The following is a 22,449-nucleotide window of genomic DNA, read 5'->3' as shown; positions in this document are numbered from 1 at the left end:
TAAACAGAAAAAAATGCTATCAGCCAGAGGCCACATTTCACAAAATCAATGCTGCTTTAAAAATAATCAAAATAGTATCTTTCTATACATTATATGAAACTCAACCGTTGAAGTCCAAAGTTCAACAATATGAACAAACATTCTCTCTTTTAAGTTGCAAGCAAGAATGGATACAGAACCATCACTCAGTGATTCTCAACCACAAATGTTCAACCAAATCTAGCATTCCAACAGGCTTTTTATACAATAAGTACCCAGAACAAACCAACCAACCAAAAGGAGAGAAAGCGATAACAGACCAATCAAGAAGGGCCATCCCACCATGGCAATGCCCAGGCAGACCACCAGTATAAAGGGAAGGAATGATCTTATAATGGACATGCCATTAACCCAATGCCCCTTGAACAGAATTAGAGCTGCTACATTTATCATGTTCCAACTCATCGATCCATCGTAACAAAGACGGTTCAGACAATTGGCAATAAAGGAATGGCAGTTGCACGTAAAAAGGTTGTATGATTTATGCTCGAAATACCGCGTACTTGATAGTAGGCCATCATCCCAGGTAATGGCAGTTCCATACTGTGAATGCTGGTAGCCCTGCTTACATTGATGTGCAGCTAAGCTCGTAGGGAAACAACACTGCAGAAAACATCAAGTTTCCAATACACTGTTAATGGTCCATCAAAGAATTTTACACTGTGTGTAGAGAAAAGAACTAGTAAGAGAGAGTATGATAACCATCCATGAAAGAAGACAGTATATGGTTTCAGCAAGAAACGCACATTAGTTTCATTGAACTTTCTAAGTGAAATTTATGCATTTCAATCTACATGCTTTCTTGTTAGGAAACATGGCAGTAAATTTCATGAAATATTTATGTAAACTGATTACTATGAACTTACTTTCTCTCGGTCGAGTTGATGGTATCTTGCAACAGAACCAAATGCAAAATCATTGGTATTCACAAAATTTGATCCTGCGAAATCTAAAATGACTCCATCCTCCCTACAAATCCCCACATGGCCAATGAAAGGTGCCAACCAAGAGACAACAGGAAGAGGTGTCCAAACCAAACAGCATGGGAACTTTGATTGAACCGGATCGATTGGATCTAAAGGCCAAAATTCATGTTTTATACTCTGAGTAGAACTGACAAGTTCAACATCATAAACTGCTTGCGGCTTCATTTTATAATACCTTCCAGGTACCATATAGCTTTGTTAATAATTGGAAAAGATGCATTACGCTGTCAAACCACACACTGGGAGAAACTGAATTTGCTCACAGCTAAAGAAAACAACCAAATCTGCAATTGCCTCATCATTATGGAGGCAGGGTTCAGAGTAATAATCTGTTGCAATCCCAAAACTTTCTCAAAAGGATGAACAAACAATAGGATTTAAAGCAAAACAAAAATCAAAGTTGAGTAATTATCTCAAGAACATTACAATTGTCAATTGTCAGTCCAGAGTATGGCAGACAAACCATTTCAAGTTTTAATAAAAAAATCCAATATCCATATCCAATGGCAATGTAATCAACCTTCCATTAAGTTTCTTTCTCTAAGAAAAGAAACACTGCACAAAACAAGTAGGAGGCCAAGAAAATCAAGAAAAGAAATGTTACAAATATTTTCAGTTTAAAGTTCCGTGGCTGAACAAATATCAAAATTTCATTAAAAAATTAATCAGATCAAGAATCTAAGATGAGATTATCCTGTACCAAACGCCAACCAGTTAAAGATACACAACATTTGTATTTTAATTCTGTAAACCCAGCTAACTTCATTTTAATATTAAATATCATTCAAAAGTCATTATCCACCAACTTCTGGATTTGTGCATTGATCAGGGCACAACTATAATTATTTCTTGATATTTTCTACAACAATTTCTTTGTATAACCATGTTCTTGAGCTCACCCCACTGATCGACGGAAAAACTCGTGTGGCCCAATCCCACAATACAATTATAAAACTTCCCAATCTGTTAAACACATATAATGTTTCAGGATCTAACGATGGTTCGTCGTATATCTATGAGGTCTAACGCCTATTTCAAAATCGGTCAACAACGAAAAACTTATCAATTATAGACTTTGATCTCTATCCCCATCGAATAAAATGTGGATAAAATATTCTTTAAAATCTAAATTCCTCCCATCTGAATCTTCTCACGCCCCTGGATCCAAGATTTTTCTTAAGCAGTACACAGCATTATAAAGCAGAGATCGAAACCCACGAGTTAAAATCGGAGGGCAACATCGACTACGCGATTACGGCTTCGAAAAAAATCCGAACAACAAGTAGTCATCTCCGTTTTTTTTTTTTTCTTCTTTTTGTAATATATAAATATATATAAAGGTCATTCAACCCCAAAATAGAAATTGTAGAAAAATGCAAAACTACTAAAATTAGAAGGAAGAGAAACTCAATTTCTCAGGACTGTTCAGTCAGACACACAGATGATAAACTAAAATCCTTAAGATTTGGGTTCATTAGAACTTAATACATTGAGAAGAAGAAGACTTCAAGTAAACAAAGGAAATTTTGAAGGAAGAAGGAGTTGAGAGCAAAAAAAATCAAGACCGAAACTCACCTGCAATGGGCAGTGAAGAAAGCGGCAGATTGAGAAAAAGTGGGGGAACGAAGAAGAGGAAGAACTAATAAGATGAAATGGTGGGATTGTTCATTGCTGAGAATTGAATCCCGCCATGATCTGTACAATTTATTTGGACTTCGGACAGAAAAATTAATAATGAAATAAATTATTATTACTTTTGTTCCGGAAATTAAAATTGTAAACTACTTCTCCTTTTCTTCTTTTTCTCATTGGGCTGCCAAGAAGAGAAGGGCGGTTGAACAGGCGGATGCATGAACCCAACCCTGATATTTTTATTTTCTATTTTCCATGTGGGACCCATGCTCCATAAATTACTTTTTTTCTTTTACCTAAATTATAAAAAATGTTTGACAAACTTTTGAAAAAGTTAAAAAATGGGAAAGTTTTGTTTAAAAAATATTTGTAAATTTTCAAAAAGTGTAAAAAATATCTATAATTTTAGAAAAAAAAATCAAAAATACTTTTATGGTTAAGATAGGAACAAAAATCATTAATATCTCATGAAAAAATAATTTTAATTTTTTTTAAATGTTCATACCATTAATATGATGATTAATATATTTGAAGTTTTCTTAAGTTCAAAAATTCCAATTTTAAATAAATTATATGGTTTTTCTCTCTTTTTGTTTTTCATATAGATATTTTTATTTTTCTTTTAATTTTTCAATTCTTAGCTTATACTAATTTTTTTAACAATCAAAATTGTAAGTCAAATCATAAAATCCACAAAACCACACAAAATTTCAAAATCAAAATTTTTTCTTAAAACATAATAAATAGTCAAATAAAAAAATGTATTTGGATATTAACAGACACTCAATTACTAACAGACAATTTTGTTAAACATTTAAGTCTTAAAATCTCTTGGTGCTTCATTTATTCCCTCTCTTTTTATTATAGTTCATATACTTGAAGAAGTGTGTATTTTTATTTATTTAATTATTTTTAATAAATAAATGTCAATAAAAAAAGAGAGTAAGAGAGTATTGAAGAAGGGATGGAAGAAAAACTATAGAAAATAAAGAAGTAAGATGATATTAACGACTTTTGTTCATATAACAATAAGGGTATTTTTTGAACATTTTTTTAAAGTTTAAAGGTATTTTTTAAAATATTGAAAGTTTAGAGGTGTTTTTGACACAAAACACTAATGGTTTTCATCCAAAACTAATGGTAGCGATATCTTTGAACTCATTTTAGAAGTTTAAGGGTATTTGTAAAACTTTTGAAAGTTCAAAGGTATTTTTGACATTAAGTATAAAGTTTAATGGTATTTTATATAATTTAACCTTTTTTTTAATATAACAATTGTAGGGTAAAATGAGTCTCAATTATCACAGTTAAATATTTTTTATGTTTTGGAGTTTCGTTTCTCTGATTAAATAATATTCAATATTATTGTTCTAAATCCTTCATTAATATAATCAACGTCTATATACGTTAAAAGATTTAATAATTTATTTACAAGTAATAATTAAATGTAACATACTCTTTGTTTTTACACAAATAAATATTTTTAAATCAATTTTTTAATGAATATGAAAGAACTACCATGTGAAAGTTTTCTTATTGGGTAGCTCTTGGGATGCAGATAGATAGGTGCATTCCAGGGAGTAAAAATTCTAAGGTGCATTTAATTTAATTTTTTTATTCATTATCAATGAATGTAGTTTATCCATAATTAACATGTATTTTTTAATTGAAGTTTAAATCTAAATATTTTTATTGTTATATCAAATAAAAATATATGATGATATATATTTTATATCGATTGAGCTATATTCATTTATCAATATATATTCATGGCCTATAATTTATATATATTTTTTTAAGAAAAACATGGTACAATATACAAGAGGTAGAAATTTAAACATACAACTCTAAAAAGAGTATATGGCAAAATTGGAAGTAATCAACACAAAGTGGGATGCCACTTTCCTTTCTTTCTTTCTTTCTTTCTTTCTTTTTTTCCCTATTCGATGCAACATGATTTTCGCAAAATAAAAGAAAATAAGATTCTAGTCTTGTATATGATGATTAAACCATAAGTTTTGACTAGATGTTAAAGTAGGTGGAAAATTGAACATATATTGGAAGGCCGACATGGAGATATATATTTTTAAGGTTTTTTTTTTTTAATTTTTAAACAAGATTCAATCATCTTAAATCACCACGACGAGGTTCATGACTCCTATTTGAAATAAGATGAGTGGACTAGTCGCCCAAAGTATGGGACGTATGTTAAGAAAATAGAGGATATAGATTAAATAACCATCTATCACTCATTCTAACATTTGTTATGATTCATCTGTCGACAATCAACCTCGTCAACCAACTCTGGCAATCGTGCATATGACTACTTCCAACAAAAACTTCCTCTGATGACTTACTTTGACAGCTATCTGCAGCATCCATATAAATCCCGAACCCTTTTTTTCCCTACTTAAGCATGTTAATTAATTTTAGAATGAGTTAATATTATGTTGTAGGGAAGAAGTTTGAGAAAGATGGAAGAAGAAGAAAAATATTCTAAGTACGAAATATTTAGGCTCTCGGATGCTAAAGGATAGATATGTATGATTAAAAGAAGAAGATTTGGCTAAGTATGGAAGCCTTGTGTTGAAGGTTTTGTTGAGGTATGCGGTAGCCTAAGCATATTGAGGTTAGGATGAGTGCCAACCGGGCATTGAGGCAAGGAGTAAGGCACTGAAGTGTTGGCCAAGGGAGAGGAAGCCAGGCGTTGGGCATGAGCTAGGCGATGGCCAAGCCCTATGTGAGGTTAGAGAGCTTGGACACGTGCGACATGGGCAAGGTTGCCTTAGGCGTTGTGGTGGTAGCAAGCGCATGCGATGGTGTGCGTTGGCTAGGCGAAGGGTTGCGTGCGAGGAAGCTATGCGATGACCAGGGGATAAGGCAATGGGCACAAGATGATAGTTATGAATGTCGAGTATGTGCCTTGTGATGAATTGATGAACTATGTGTTGGATTAAAAAAAGTTCTCAACTTAATCACTGACTTAGTGGGCCAACTGTCAAGGTTAGGAGAATTAAATCCATTTAGGAGGTGTTTGATAAATGGTATGAGTTGTTGGATTGAGTGAGTATTTATTACCCATGTTTGTTAAGCCCATAAAGAAAAATTGTGGGTTATTAAAATCACATTTTTTACCCATTCAAAACTAACCAATGATATTTTTATTTTCTTCTCTCTTTCCTCATCTTCCCGGTTGGATTCTCCCCTAGATCTTTTTTTTTTCTCGTCAAACCTTTGGAACGTCACTTTCTAAAGTTTCCCCATGGTGGATGTCATGGCTAACAATTTCTTAGTTCCTTTTATCCAAGGCAGAATCCCTTAGGAATCTTCTGGTGTTTTTTTACGTCATTTTTCCTTCTCTCTTCTTCCGACGCTCTGTTGTTTGATTTCTTCCATCATCTTCTCTCTTCTCCCATGGTTTGGTTTCTTCCCTCATCTTATCTCTTATTTCGCGTCCCTTTTCTTCTTCCATTTCCTTTCTGCCGTTGTTTTTTTTCTTCGGATTTTTGTTCTATTTTTTCGATTTCTTCCCTCATGTTTTCATATTTATCTTGTCCTTTGTTTACATCTATTTTTTCTTTATACATTATAATTTGATTTTCATTTCAAAATTGGTAGCTAATTTAATAGATTTTTTTTGTGTTATATTACATAAATATATTTTTCCGATTCATTTAAAATTGTTTTCAGCTTACTTTTTAGTTTTACAAAAATTTGATATGATGATTTGATTCATTGTTTTTGTTGAATTTCTTCCAAGGACTGATCTTATCTTATGTTATGTTCTATTTGAGACCCTCAATATGTTATATTATAAGTATCGAAAAGAACATATATTTTATGATTTTTTTTTTGGAAACGGCCACATGTTCAGTCGATTCATATTATTTTTGTGATCTTATGAAAAATGTTACTATACTACATCATATTCTCACCATCATAATCAAATGAAGAGTAATTATCCTATGTACAATTTCGATTCCAAATATACTATCCATATTATATAAAAATAAACAGTATGATGTGTGAAATAATAATGTTAAGTTAGCAAGATTCAATATATATACATACAATATACCAATTAGTAATTGGGATAATTACCTTCAATATATATTCATACATTCAATATATACATACAATATATAATATACCAAGTAATTGAGCAGCAATATGAAATGTATTTTGTTGATATGTTTTACAAATTAAAGAGAATTAGAATTATTACAGTTTTTGAAAAGAATATATGAAAAATAATCTATTATGTTCTACAAATTGAGATTGACCAGTTTATGTCATAAATGATTTTAGAAAATACGTGTATATTTGAAAATTAATCAACAATAGCAAAGCATAAAACTAAAAAATAAAAAACGAAATAAAAAACAAACAGAAAAAAATAGAACTAATCTCATTCATAAAAAAACTGCATCAGATCCCCCAACTCAACTCAACTCAACTCTGCACAACAAACACAGACAATACCAACTCAACTCAACTCTGCAAACAAACACAAATAATTTAACTCCCCAGATAATTTAACTCTCCAGATAATAATTACCAACTTAACTCAACTAAACTCTCTATTTTTATCACACACCAAACACACCCTTAGTGAGTGAGATGGTTGCCGAAGGTTTAAAGGAAGACATACAGTTCATAATATAAAAGAAGGCCTCACTTCAAAGGGTTGGTTTGAGCAGCCTACTTGTGAAAAAGTGGTGATTTCATAGCCATTTGAACGATTGATGAGGTAGTTGATGTTCTTGGGCTACTGAGAGGAAATTCTTAGAGATTCGAATTGAAATCTGAAAGATTCTTCAAAAGGTCAGGTTATTGGATGAATCTGAGCAGAATTAGAGATTGAAGGATTCTGACCGGACCACGAAGAATTTGAAGCTCAAATTTTAAGGCAAGTAAGTTAATGCATTTTTAAACAAGTTTATAGAAGGAAATTTTCAAAGAAAATGTTTGAAAAATAAGTTATTCGAGCTCAAAGCTAATCTGGAATTTTTTGTTTGAATAAGTAGGCAGCTGCAACTGTTGAGCAAGCAAGCAACTCAATTGGCAAGTTGTAGGTGCGCACAAGGGGAGGTTGATGCGAGATGTTGTGCCAGAGTGCATGCGAGGCATGCACGCAAGGGTTACTTTGTGGGTGATAGAGCACGCGCTGGTGTTGAGGTATTGCGATGATGAGCGGCTGGATGAGTGCATAGGTTTTGCACTGGCGCATGGGAGATGCTAGTTGGCTGCACGGTTCAACGTTAACATTCAAAGAATTTTCTAAGTGTTGAACGCATAATGAAGTTATATGTTGAGATGGAAAATGATGTTCTAAGTTGAATGTTAAGCTTGTTTATGAGAGTTAGTCTCACTTGGGGACTAATAGCATTGATCAAAAATGTTTATCATTTTCACAGGGTTAACACCAATAGGGAAGGCTTATCAATCTCGGAAGGACGTCCAAGGCTGTGAGTGACAAAACTAAATGTTTTCCCAATGTTCTAATAAATACATGTTTTACTTTTGAAGTTTAGGCTCATGCTAACTTTATGAAGAAGTTTTCCAAGCAAACTAAATTTAAAGTGCCTATTAATGGATGACTTAGTTTAAAGAAGTTGCGAAAGCATATTCAAGTATTTATATACTTTATGTTACAAACATGAATTAGAAGTTCATGATTTTAAAATAAGGATGATAAACCATATATTTCACGTTACTATGCTTTTATATATACATGTTTTAATGAGTAAGATTTTATGTTGTTTATGATGAACCTGATACTGAAGAACAGTAAGATTGAGAAGGTATCTAGGCCAGTACCTAAGGTATGACGATACTTAGTTATTACCACGTGCACGTAGGTAGAGTTGACATTGGTTGTGTTGAGATATCTCCACACCAACTAAAGATAAAGGTTGAGGGATTCAGCAAAAGGGTTCTCTCTCAACAAGGTTTTAAGAAGTTATGATGTCTTAATAACTCTAGAGATTTTATGTTTAAATGTTTTAAGTATGAGTTTGCTTGGCAGTTTTCAATTTTAAGCATGATGATTAAAGTCTTATTAGCCATTCACTGGGCTAGTAGTGTTGGGTTTTATGTCCTAAAAACTCACAGTTTATAAAATGATAAACATTTTCTATCATCAATATACTTGTTATTGATCTCATAAATTGTATGAAAGTCTAAATCCAATAAACTAAAACCCATGACTATTGTATGAATACTTGAATTTTATGTGGAGACATAAGAGTGGTTCAGGTTCGAGTAAATAGTCAAAATGATCTATGGTACATGAATAAGGTTGGGTACCTTATTCTAGTAACACCATTGGATGCGGCCTACTCTGTAGTTGTTACAAAGAGTTGTAAAGTGCTATATACGATGTGATCCTAATTCGTACATGTTATAACATGAGGAGTGGAGGCATCCTATGCAATGAGTTTGCATAAGATCATGATCAAGAAATAAGTCACTCTTACTTTATAACGTTGTTTACTATTTAAGACTAACTATTTCACCTAGATGACCTAGGCAACTCAATCTTAATCCTGACCTAACTATGAACTCCTGTTTATTCGGGATTGCCCTTAGATTTGCATAGTTGAGGGTTGGCTCAACAGCGCCGACTCAATAAGACTCTCATTTCAGGGGTAAGACCACACTTGCTTTCCTCACAAGACTTTCATTAGTGATATATTGAGAAATATTCTTTTGGAGGACATGCACAGTGTAATGAAAAAGAAATTTCGCTAGGAAGACAAGCACACTGATTTTTGAGGCCGCATCAATGAAGAAGATCAACGTGTTCCCATCTTTCAATTCGTGATCATAGCTGGGGACATAGGATGCAAGACGGAGTTCACGCCTACCCGATTTAGGGATAGGAGAAAGGTTGTTCTCTCAAGTACTGAATCCAGGTCTTGAATAAGTGGCCCTACCTTCTCACTGGGCTGAGAGAGTTTGGTTTAATGATTGGATCACAAACCAGTTGTTCATTAAAGGATTAGTAGGGACTTGAGGAATAAGATGTAATCTCGGGGGTAAAATAGAGATTTGACCTAACCGTTATTACGAACAACCTGTGAAGGGTCAGCTTGCTGATTATGGTTAAATCATGTGGACGTAATATATCTACAGTGAAGGGAGTGTAACTATGGGCTTTAGTGGAGTAATTCATTAGTTAACGAATGGGGATTAATTTGGTCTAATGAGTTTAGCCAATGAATCTCGGATCGTTGGAGTCCATGATTTGTAGGTCCGCAAGGTCCCCCTACTAACTCGTAATGGACTAGCTCTAGAATAGCATGATAAGTTAATTTAAAACGTTCAAATTAGAATTAAGGGATTTAGTAATTATATGAGATATAATTACATGTTTAATTTAAGAATTAAATGGAATAGGAGAATTTATATATATTTAAATATGATTTAAATGTATAAAGATGGATATGTGTTAAAATTAATTTAATATTTGATATTACATTGATTAAGTTTTATTTAATAACTAATTTATGAAATTAATTAAAATTTTTATTTTTAAAATCAAATTTTGATTTTTAAGATTAAATTTATAAATTAGAAAACAAAACACTTAAATGGAAAATGAAGATTTTCCATTATCCATCTTTGAAGTAGCTCACAAATAATGCATCTTCTTGGCCTTGTCTTCTCCAAGCATGAGCTGCAACTCATGCAAGTCTCTCCTTTGCATGTTGATATGCAATATAATGAAGAGATTTGAGTGAAAATCGGTGATGCAATCTATAGAGATATTGAGAGAAAATTTGGTTTGAAGAAAGAGTTCTTTAGCTAGTTTTCTACAGTGAGCATATCTCCTTCATCCCTTGATTCAAGCTTGTTTAGAGTCCCACAACTCAATCTAGAGTACCAAGAGAATAGTGAGAAAGATCTTGAGGTAGTCTGCAATAAGATTTGGAGAAGATAACAACTGGAGAAGGAGCTTTGAAGAAGTTCTACAAGAGGTATGTCTTGAAACTCACTTGTTTTTCTGCAAGAGCATGTTTTATATTTTGCCAAAATTAGTGAATTTGAATGCTTAGATGATCCTTGTGCTTCCGCTTTTACTGATACAATCCTACAAGTAGCTCATTCTTTCAAATGTTTTCCTTTTCCCTAAGTAGTGGTCATCCCCCAGAGGTTAGTTGCCTTGTTGCTCTACCACTCAAGGACTCAAGACTAGCTTAAAGACTGCGGTGACGTACTAGGTGTCTATTTTGTCCATGTCTGCTTATATGTGTTGTTCATACTAGGGACTAGTGAAGAATGTTGGGACCTACTAAACTTTGTAATTATTAATATGATGTATTTATGTTATGTGTTGAACCCTGATCTTTTGAGGTTGTTTTTAAGTTTTCCTAAGTTTACTGAATGTTGTATATGGGATCAAGGGTTCCTTGAACGGGTTAAGGAGACTAGTTAGGTAGTGGGTGCCACAAAAAGATTGGTAACCATTATCGTTACATTCTCTTTCAGATTAAGAGAGTAATCTGGGAAGGGGTGTGACAAGCCAACTCTGAGGATACCTCTAATGACTACCTATGCGACTAACTCTTACGATCAGTTTATAGCATCTAACAATCTTCTTTTATATTAATTTAACATTAATAGAAACACTTCGGTCTACATCAAACCAAACAAATTTGCGTATAAAAATGCTTTTGAGAAAAGGCAACTAACCCAACATATGAATGTTTTTATTTTATATTGTTTTTTATAATATATGTTTAAATCAAACGATTATATTACAGATTAGGTTTCAGAGGATATTAATGTAAGATTGGACAAATGAGATAACAAATTATTTTCAGAAAGAAAATTACATTATAGATTATATTTCGGGGGATATTAATTTTGGACAAATGTGATAACAAATTTGTATGACTACATTAAAATTCACTTCATCACAAATGAGTGGTGTTAAAATATAATTTTAATTGAGAGAATTAGGTTGTGAGCGAATTGCTTCCTGTTTCATGGCCTCTCTGTGTGGAAGTGGGCGCCACCTATTTATGCAGAGAAGGGGAGATGTGGAAGAGGAGGTAGAGAAGAGGAAAACAGAAAATAGAGTGAAAATGATGTGAAAAAATGTGGAGATTTCTACCAAAACTGAGAAATAGAGAGAAGAAAAGAGGGTGAAAACTGGAGTGAAAAAACAGAGTTGCCGAGTATTATCAGAAATTGGAGAAGAACAATCTAAAATTGTGGTGAACTTGCAGTGTTTATATAAAAAATTTGATTTTTTTTTTTTTTTAAATTTTTAAATGGAGATATGATTAGTTTTAATTTAAGGAAAATTAATAGTTCCGTTGGCCTCCTTGTTGAAGTTGGACAGGTTATAGACTTATATAATAAATATTATATACAATTTATTTAATATTTTTAATGTGGATTCCATTAATAACATCGAAATCCCAAATTCCCAACCATGTATTATCTTTGTTCTCTATAATCGTTTTATTCATGCTTCCTTTATTCCTATTGTAAAATTTGTTTACTGATTTTATCTTCCAATAATTGTTATACGGTTAATATTATGTTACTAATTCTTAACAATATGTGACTTATAGGGAACAAAATTCAAGCAGTCATGTCCAACGAAGTTATCGAAAAGTTTGGTCATATTCTCATGAAGAATAAATTGTATTTCATAGAAAATGAAAATGTGAAAAATGTCAATTTAAAGTTGGCAAATGTGAATGCAAAAATTGAAATAAGTTTAGAAATTCTACTATGATCCAAGAAATTGAAGAACCGTCTGTAAACCCTAGAACTTAACTTCCTAAATATCATGCTTGAAAGTTCATGTTGTTGTTGTTAATTGCTTTAAAGAATATTTATGGAGTTAGTTTTTATTTGATTAAATATGAAGTTAGTAAGTAAAGTAATAAAAGAAGAAATTTTTCTAAGTGTTCTAGTTCTATAAAGGAATGAATTAAGTTTTAGTTAAAAGATATTCTAAGTGTGAGTAAAAAGTGCTATCGGGTTAAATATATTGGGTTTTACACCTAAAACTCGTAGATAGTAAATGTAATTAATTGACCGTCATCAATAAATGTTATTTCAGTAAATGTTATTGATTGTGTTGTATTCTATTTTGTCTTAATAACCCTAAATCCAATAAACTATCATCTTATGCTATCTTATGAGTCTTGAACAATATGTGGAGAAAGATAGGGATCAATGTTTAAGATACAGCCTAAAGGGTCTATAATATAGAGATAAGACTGAGTACTTTATCTTGGTAACACTATGAATACAACCCACTTTTATTTGATACAAACACAATGATCCAACGCGTTTATGTAGGTGACATGCGAGTGAGGGTATCCTATACAATGAGTTTGCATAAAACTGAACCGCGAAATAATAATCACTAGATGTAATCCCGTTGACTAGTTAGGTTTCTATTTCAATAGAATGACCTAGACAATTTAGTCTTAATCCTAAGTATATTATGACCTCCTGTTCACGAGGGATTGTCCTTTGATTTATATGGGTGATAGTGGCCAGTTCGCCGACTCAATAAGCCTACTATTTTGGGGACAAGATCGAGTGGGGAGTTAAGAACATAATAATACAAGACGAAATTTACTCATTCCCGACTTTAGGGTAAGTAGATGAGTGTTCCCTTAAGTGATGTCTCAAGGACTTGAACAAAGAGCTCTACCCTCTCATTGGCCTAAGAGGGGTTTCTGTTTAATGGTTGGACCATAAACAGATTATTCATTAGAGGAGCACTGATACTTAAGGATATAGAGGTAACCCAAGGGTAAAATAGTAATTTGACCCAGTTGATGTTACAAACACTCGTGAAGGACTAACTTGCTGTTATTGGTCTATATCCATAGACATAGAAATATATCTTTAGCGAGAAGAGTGCAGTTGTGGGTCTTTTGTGGAGTGTACCCACAGTTAACGAATATTGATTAATTTGGTTAATGAATTTAGTCAATTAATCTCATATCGTTAAAACTTTTGATCTGTAGGTTCGTAAGGTTCCTTTATTAGCTCACTAAAGAATATTAATGATGAATGATTTGAATTGTTCAAATCAATTGAGAAAAATGTATATTAATGTGATTAATATATAATTAATTATAGATGTAATCTATAATTCACATTATGTGAGAGAGATATATTTGAATAAGATTCAAATATAAGATTTATGGGAATTGGATTCCTAATGAGTTGTATACATATAAATATGTGATACTTATATGTTAATTAATTCTATTTTGAATATGATTTAATATAGTTATTTAAATGATTAAGTAATGGTTAATTAATTGATTAAGAAATTTTATAGAGAGATGAATGCAGATAAACATGTGATGCTTATAAAAGGAAAGATCTGGAGAAAGGGTTAACCCTTTTTCCATATATATTATTTCTTATGGCCCTCTTTAGGGTAAAATTTTAACTTAGCCACCAAAAGAAAATTCTCTCTTCACTCTCTCAAAAAAATTTCTCTATCTCTCCATCTTCCAATTTTTGAATACCATCTATCCAACTATTGGAGTTCTAAAGAATAACAAGGTCATTCTTATGGTTATATTTGAGATCGATTGAAAAGCTAAAGGAAATTTCAAGAGGCCACAGAATCTTCAAAGGTAAGAAATAGTTATCCTTTTTATTTCCCTTTATTAAAGCATGTTTTTATGATGTTTATCCTATTTACTATTCTATTTAGTTGCCGTTTTTGTTTCATATAAAATGAAAAACCAAATGCAAGACTATCCACACGCTTCCGCTTGGGATTCGATTCCCAACAATTGGTATCAGAGTCAATTTCTTGCATTTTTTTCACATTTTGGAAACAAAATCAACTTAGAAAAGTGGGATTTAAATCTGCATTTTGAATGTGAGATTTGCATAATTGTATATATTTGTATATATGTATTTATTTTCTCATACTCAATGATGACAAAAATTTAGATTACCAAATCGTCAAGGACTTGATAACTAAAGTTCCATGGACACAATATGCGATGCATGTTCTTAATGTATGCGTTGATTATCATGCGTCGGTGGTCATGCATTGGAATGAATTATGCATTAATCGAATGTATGCGATGACCGTGTGTTCCGTCACAAGTTTTCTTGTGCTCACACCAAGTATAACGCGAACGCAAGTTTCTCGGGTGATCCGAGGTCGAACTCAGGGACTTGTAGCTAGATGTATGTGGTAATGTGCATGTGGCGGTTGAATAAAAGAATGATGGAGGGGTTGTTAAGCTAATACTACTCCTACTCCTAACTAACAGACAACACAATAAGAATATGGATGAGAGGTAGAGACACGACAACTGTTGACGCGAAGTAAATGGATGGGAAAATAGATAAAATGCGGAGATGTTTTCATTGCAACCTTTAAGAGTGACCGCAAGGGCAACCTTAGTCAAAGCAAGCCATGCGATCATGCTATACTAAAAGCCTAAATCTAGGATGTATGCGATGTGTATGCATAAGGGTCGAGATGACCGCTTACAACCACCATATCCTACTTCCTGGACGCAACCATTGTCCTCTCCGTAGGATGCATACGCTGTATAATAGCAAACGAAGCTTATTCCTACATCTCCATTCTTGCTTATGCAAATCTAATCTAGCCCTCTCGAGCATCTATTCTAACCTAACTCTCTCGAGTCTTAGGTTCTTTCTTTAGACTCTCTCTTGAGTAGTTCTAAAGGTGTGATGGACGCATACATAAGACAAGGTAACCACACAAACTTGACTGACGCAAGATTATTCCTATCTTTAGTGAACAATAGCTTACATTGCTTAATGCAACCAACCATTTACCCTCCCGGGTAGTTAGTTGTTGCTGACTTTACTCATAGCAAGCATTGCGTCTGCCTATAGACAAGCGTTGCTACAACTTCACATTAAGCAAATAAGATTTTCTCACACGCTCACACAACGCACACTTCTCGGTGGTTTGCTACATATTTCATATCTCTAATCCACATGACTAAGTATGTGATACTTTAGCAATCTCACTAAGTGATGCAATAAAAGTTAAGGATGCTAAGTAAAGAAATATGGAGATGGAATCGATGGAAACACAGAAATGCATTGAACACATAATGTATTAATTCCTTAATTCCAAAATGTAATACAATACAATATAAGAAAAGAAGAGAAAATGAAATGATCAGCTGGAAGCAATGTCTTGCTTCTAGCAGATGTGTGTCAAGGCTGCCGATTGTGCCATGGAAGGGCGGTGGAGCTGACTTTCTCGAGATCTAACTCCGGTCGAAAGCTCTAGTCGTCACTCAGAATGGAGGAAGGAGATGAAGAACTCTCAAGCTTTCTTCTCACGCATTTTTCTGGATCGCAGGGATAACCCTGGATCCGCCCTAAGGCGAACCTCAGGCGAAATCCTTGGATAAGTTGAAATTCTGCTCATCGGTTTCTATATATAGAGCTTGATCGCCGACAGCATTAATGGACTGCTATGATTCTGACATTCGCAACGCGTTAATCCTTTTCTGAATTTTTGCTGCTAACAACGTGGTAGGTGAAATGTCAACTTCATCTTTTGATTTTCCCGAGAGATGCATTGATGCATTCATTCCACCAACCTTGCATTGATCTTACTAGTATACGTTATCGTGTAGCCGCAATCGTGCAGTGATCGCATTCGATTAATACCGCAATTCTACATGATGACCGCAATCGCTTGACGATCGCAACTCCTATGCGATAGATGCATGCGACTGATCACTGCAACACCCACACGTTGATCGAATGTGTTCGCTTTTGTAAAGGAGAGTTTCTTTGCATGCGGTCGTCTATGCAGTAGTCTGGCTTCCGCGTTTGCGTCCACTTCCTGCGTTAGCTACAAAAATAGATAATTGATTGCATAATAACGGGTTAGCCAAGATTCTGAATGTTGAACGCCGCAAGCTCATTTTCTCATGAATTCCTAACATAATTGCCGCATATTCTGCTTAACGGCCTTCATAATTCTAAATAAAAGGCCTAAGATGTCATGCATTTCTGCATGTCATCACTCAAGATTGTATATATTTGTATATATGTAAATCCACTAGAGGTTTAGTCCAAGTGGGATTTGTTGGGTTGTATGTTCTAAAACTTGCAATTTGTAAATTTAAACTTATTATATTTGAAATAAAAATGTTATTGGAGTTTATTCAATAAATATGTTATTGAATATGTAAATTGCATTTGTAAAAGTCTATATCCAATAAACTAAGATTCATGGATATTACATGAATACTTGGACTTTATGTGGAGATATAAAATGGATCAAGTTCGAGTAGATAGCCAAAACAGTCTATAGTATACAAAGAAGGTTGGGTACTTTATTTTGGTAATACTATCGGATGCGACCCACTTTGTATCTAGTACAAACGATGTGATCCTGAATAGTTCATGTGGAGACATGTGAGTGTAAGTGTCCAATGCAAAGAGTTTGTATAAGACCGGACCAAGAAATAAAGTCACTTTACTTTATAACGTTGTTTATTGTTTAAGACTGTCTATTTCAGAGTGATGACCTAGGTAACTCGACCTTAATCCTGAGCTAACTATGAACTCCTGTTTATTCGAAATTATCTTTATACTTGCATGGGTGAGGGTTGGCTTAACAACGCCAACTTAATAAGTCTCCCATTTTAGGAGTAAGACCGGGTAGATAGCTGGGGAATAGGGTACAAAACATAATTCACTCCTACCTGCTTTTAGGGATAGTAGAGAGGTTATTCTCTTAAGTAATGATTCTAGGCCTTCAACAAGGGGTCCCACCCTGTCATTGGTTCGATAGGGATTTGGTTTGGTGATTGGATAACAAACCAATTATTAATTAGAGGATCAATGGTACTTAAGGGGAAATATGTAATTTCGAGAGTGAAATAGCATTTGACCCAACTGTTATTACGAACAACCTATGAAGGATCGACTTATCGATTACGATTAAATCAAGTGGAAAAAAATATATTTATAGTGAGAGGAGTGCAACTACTAGGCTTTAGTGGAGTGACCCGGTAGTTAATGAATGTTGATTAATTCGATTTAAAGAGTTTAGGTAATTAATCTTGGTGTTAGGGTTGATGCCCTAAAGTCTCGTGTCCTGTAGTTTGTAAACAGTTTGTATGAACACTTTGATGTATAATATATGATATTTACTTCACTTCTTGATTTTGCTCATCTAAATGTTTTATTTGCTTTATACAAACCAATAAACTAAAACCCTGGTTGTCTTTATGTAACTTAAGCATGTATGTGGTGACATACAAGTGGATCATGTCTTAAGTGATAACCAGAATGGTTTGTAGTATATGGATATAGGAGGGAAACCTTATCTTGGTAACGTTATGGATGCGGCCCGCTTTGTGGAATAGTTATAAGTGTTGTGACTTATCACAGATGGTCTGATCCTGATCATTTATGTAAGGGACATGCGAGCAGGGGCGTCCTATACAAAGAGTTTGTATGAGACCTGACCATGAAGTGTTAACGTCTCGTTATATAACACCGTTCATGACAGAAACTTCACTTTACTAGGATGACCATAGGTAACATGACCTTAATCTTAAGTGGGTTGGAAACTCTTGCCATTGAGGGTGGTCCTTTGATTTGCATGGGTGCGAGTGGTCAGGCCGCCGACTCAAACCTACCACTTTGGGAATTCATCTGATTTGAAAACTGGGAACTCAACTACACAAGATGAAATTTACTCCTTCCCCGAAGCAGGGGCAAGTAGATAGATAGCTCCCTTAAGGGCTGATTCCAGGGCTTGAACGATGTGGCGCCACACACCTTCTCATGGCCGGAGAGGTGTTTACACATAGTTGGACTATGTTGTATTGTTCATTAGAGGGATCAGTGGTACTTAAGGAGTGAAATGTAACTACAGGGGTAAAATGGTAAATTAGCCTAAAAGTATTTACGAGCATCTGTGAAGGGTTCTCATACTCATGATTGGTTATATCCGATGGACACAAAAATATATCTGTGGTAAGAAGAGTTCAGCTATCGGTCTTTAGTGGAATGCCTGACAGTTAACTGATGGTGGATCTCGTGGCTAAAGTGTTTAGTCAGCTATTCACGTACCTTTGAAGCTTTGAATCATAGGTCCATAAGGTTCCCTTGGTAGCTTGGATACAAGTTGAGAATAAGTTTTTGGGTCAGTTTGAAATGTTCAAATTGACAAGAGAGAGTTCGATTATATATGATATAATTGAACTGGTTAATTATATATGATATGATTGACTAAATGTATGGGATACATTATTTTGGAGAAAATTGGATATAAATATGATTTATATCAAGTAGAGAAGAAAACACTATAGTTGATATATGATATTAAACTATAGGTTAAGAATATATATGATTATATTCATTATTTAATTAATTAGGCGGTATGAGATAATTGGCCGAGTTTTTCTCCGAATACATGCGAATGTGGGAAGTTCGATTCAGTTCTTGTAACTGGAGAATAAAATGAAAATTGTTTTCATTTTTGCAAGACACGAAAAAGATCCGAAAATTTTCTCATAGTGTGAAAGCCTTTGATCGCTTAGCGTTGAGAGCCTATACGATAGTGCCCGCCTTCCTAAATGATCGAACACCCGCGTAGCTAAACGATCGCCCACAATTATCTAAACGATCGTTTACCTTTGTTAGAAGATCGCTTAGCGCACCGAGCGTAACTAAACGACCGCTTACCTTTTGATAGACAATCGTTTAGTGTTTACTACATGATTGTGTACCCCACTCTAAACGATCAGGCACACCCGACTATACGATAGTCTTCTCCTTTCTCCCACTATACGGTTGCTTGTTGTTTGTGCGCTACTGATCGTGTAGACAACCGTAGTGCTGCTAGGCGATTGCTTGCTGGACGAGTAGGACCAAGAGGAATTCGTTCATGTTGGACTGAGTGTTATTAAAGAAAGTCTTCAACTGGTACGATCTCTTGGTCTTTTGTTATTTATTGTTAAAGCATGCCAATAATTAGTGTTTACAATACATATCTGTATGTTAGAATGTGGTGTAGAAATTCTGTCACAATGAAATGGGAAAGATCCGCTTCTGCTCATAGGCACTCTTGTCTAAGAATTACTTCACTTGGATCATTGGAGCCCATGATTTGTAGGTCCATTAAGTTCCCCTACTAGCTCATACGGATTAAACCTTAGAATAAAGTGATGAGTAATTTTGAAACGTTCAAATTCGAATTAAGAGAATTAGTAATTATATATGATATAATTACATATTTAATTATTGAATTAATTGAAATTGGAAAAGTGGACAATATTTAAATTTGATTTAAATATTAATTATATGAATAGAAATTATATAGATTGTGTTTGATTAATTTAATATTTGATATTAAATTAATATAATTAATTATTAAAAATTAATTTTTATTTGAAAATTAATTGTTGAATTAATTTTGTAAAATTAATGAGTTTTTTTTATTTAATATTAATTATAGAATTAATACTTTGAATTTTTTTGATTTAATTTTGAAAATTAAATATCAAAATTAAAAGATAAATTTAATTTAATTTGAAATTCATTTTTTAATAAAAAAAATTCAACTAAGTGAGGTTTTCCCACTTTGTATACTCAAATTCCACTCACATTAAAGACCTACTTGGTGTCAAACCAAGACGAGAGGGAGTGGCATGTTGAACTGAACAAAATCCAGTTCATTTGAGCTGAGGTTTGGGAGACATGCAAGAGATTTTTAGGTTGGAATATACATTGAAGAAGTGTTCTTCAATTTTCTACAGAAAACTTAACTTTCTTCATTATATTCCATTCAATTAAGCTCATTTTGGAATTCATCTTCCAATCTAAGGTCCTAGAGAATAGTTGGGAAGATCAAGTGGTAGTCTACATTTTGTTGTTGAGAAGATCAAGTGGTGGTCTACATTTTGTTGCTGAGAAGATTTAAGCTGGTTTTGAAGATTGAAGAGTTCTTCAAAGGTAACTCACAAAACTCTGTTTTCTTGTTATGAACATGATTAATTAGATTCTAAAATTGCTGAATTAGAATGCTTAATGATCCTGATTTCTTCTACTAATTGCATGCTAACTCCATCACTTGATACTATGGTTAATGTTCTTGTAGTTGAATCTTAGAATTCTATCAATTTTGTTATTGTATTTGAGTTCTTTTCAATATTTTCTTAATTTTTATTATTCTTTGTTTTTTATTTGTTGTTATGCAGATATATAGTTTTTTGTGAGAATATGTATGGATGTGAACATTTCTCTATCACTGATAAATAATGATGATAAAGCTCTATCACCAATTTTAGACTGTGATTAAGCTTTATCACTGTCTATCACTTATATAAAGTTATTAAAGCTATATACATGTTAATATTTTCTTATACAATCTTCTTTTCCTTTTTTTTTTTTTTTTTTTTTTTTTTTTTTTTTTGCAATAACTTGATACCATGGTTAATGTTTCTGTAGTTGTTTTTTTATGGTGGAATAGTGGGACTCATTATAATTTTTATGAGAAATTATAATGTTTGTTAGGATTGGTGTCCCTAAATCTCCTGGTAGTCTCGTAGTTTGTAAACATTTTGTAAACATATTATTATTAATAAAATAAGTGATTTTATAGGCATTTACTCAATCCAATAAACTAAGATCTGAGGTTATTTTATGTAACTTAAGCATGTATGTGGATACATATAAGTGGATCATGCCTTAAGTAATAACCTAAATGGTCTGTAGTATAAGGATAAAGGAGAGAAGCCTTATCCTTGATGACATTACGGATACGACCCGCTTTGTAGATGTTACAAGTATTTGTAAAGTGCTATAAATTGTCTGATTCGGACAATTCATGTGAAGACATGCGAGTGGGGGTATCCTATACAAAGAGTTTTTATAAGACCGACCATGAAATGATTAGTATCTTTATATAACATCGTTCATAATTGAGACTTACATTTCACTAGGATGAGCATAGGTGACATGATCTTAATCCTGAGTGAGTTGGGAACTCCTGCATGAGGGCGATCCTTTGATTTGTATGGGTGAGAGTAGCCAGGTTGGCCAACTCAACAAGCCCACCATTTTGGGGATTCGTTTGAATTGAGGAGCTGGGAACTCAGCTACACAAGACGGAATTCACTCCTTCCCCAAAGCAGGAGTTAGTAGATAAATTACTCCCTGAAAGGCCGATTTCCGAGTTTTGAACTTATGGAACCACACCCTCTCGTGGGAAGAGAGGACTCAGTTATAGTAGGACTATGACTTATTATTCATTAGAGAAATCAGTGGACTAAGAGTGTAGAGTATAACTACAGGGGAAAAACGGTAATTTGGTCCAACTGTACTTACGAGCGGTTTGTGAAGGGTCATCGCTATGTTGATTGGTTGTATGGACATAGAAATATATTTGTAGTGTGAAGAATGCAACTGTCAGTCTTTAGTGACAGTTAACGGATGGTGGATCTCGTGATTAAATAATTTAGTCAACTTTTCACATATCGTTGGAGTTTCAAGCTATAGGTTCATAAGGTCCCTTTGGTAGCTCAATACGTTCAAGTTGAGAATCCGATTTTGGGTTAGTTTGAAGTGTTCAAATTAACAAGAGGAAATTTGATTATATATGATACAATTAAATTGATTTAATTATATGTGATTGATATGATGTATTTGATACATTGTTAATTAGAGGAGTTAATATAAATACGATTTATATTAAATACCATAAAATAGGAAAAGAACTATGGTTTATATGTTTCATATGATGAAATATTAAAACTATAGGTTA

At 33.4% G+C, this 22,449-nt stretch overlaps 1 protein-coding gene across 2 annotated transcripts; it reads right to left on the bottom strand.

The window, feature by feature from the left end:
• Window positions 1-35: 35 nt before the first annotated feature.
• LOC120087142 (protein REVERSION-TO-ETHYLENE SENSITIVITY1) lies at window positions 36-2,865 on the bottom strand. 2 transcript variants are annotated; one of them, XM_039044044.1, is made up of 3 exons: window positions 2,601-2,865; window positions 906-1,354; window positions 36-642 (listed from the first exon to the last, which is right to left on the bottom strand). In XM_039044044.1, the coding sequence occupies exons 2-3, from the start codon at window positions 1,212-1,214 to the stop codon at window positions 220-222; spliced, it is 732 nt and encodes a 243-aa protein (XP_038899972.1). In that variant the 5' UTR covers window positions 1,215-1,354; window positions 2,601-2,865; the 3' UTR covers window positions 36-219. The 2 variants fall into 2 exon arrangements, with proteins under 2 accessions (XP_038899972.1, XP_038899973.1); XM_039044045.1 differs by having other exon boundaries at window positions 906-1,200.
• Window positions 2,866-22,449: the final 19,584 nt, after the last annotated feature.

Source organism: Benincasa hispida, chromosome 9 (genome assembly GCF_009727055.1).
Source record: "Benincasa hispida cultivar B227 chromosome 9, ASM972705v1, whole genome shotgun sequence".
NCBI lineage: Eukaryota > Viridiplantae > Streptophyta > Magnoliopsida > Cucurbitales > Cucurbitaceae > Benincasa > Benincasa hispida.
The sequence above is the reverse complement of the archived record's forward strand: the minus strand, read 5'-3'. Positions and strand labels throughout refer to the sequence as shown.

What these genes read in the sequence shown, in the direction of transcription:
- LOC120087142 (XM_039044044.1), bottom strand. Translation starts at nt 1,214, where the DNA reads ATGGTACCTGGAAGGTATTATAAAATGAAGCCGCAAGCAGTTTATGAT. An exon ending in ATCAACTCGACCGAGAGAAA is followed by an intron (nt 643 to 905) that starts GTAAGTTCATAG and finishes TGTTTTCTGCAG; the next exon opens with TGTTGTTTCCCTACGAGCTT.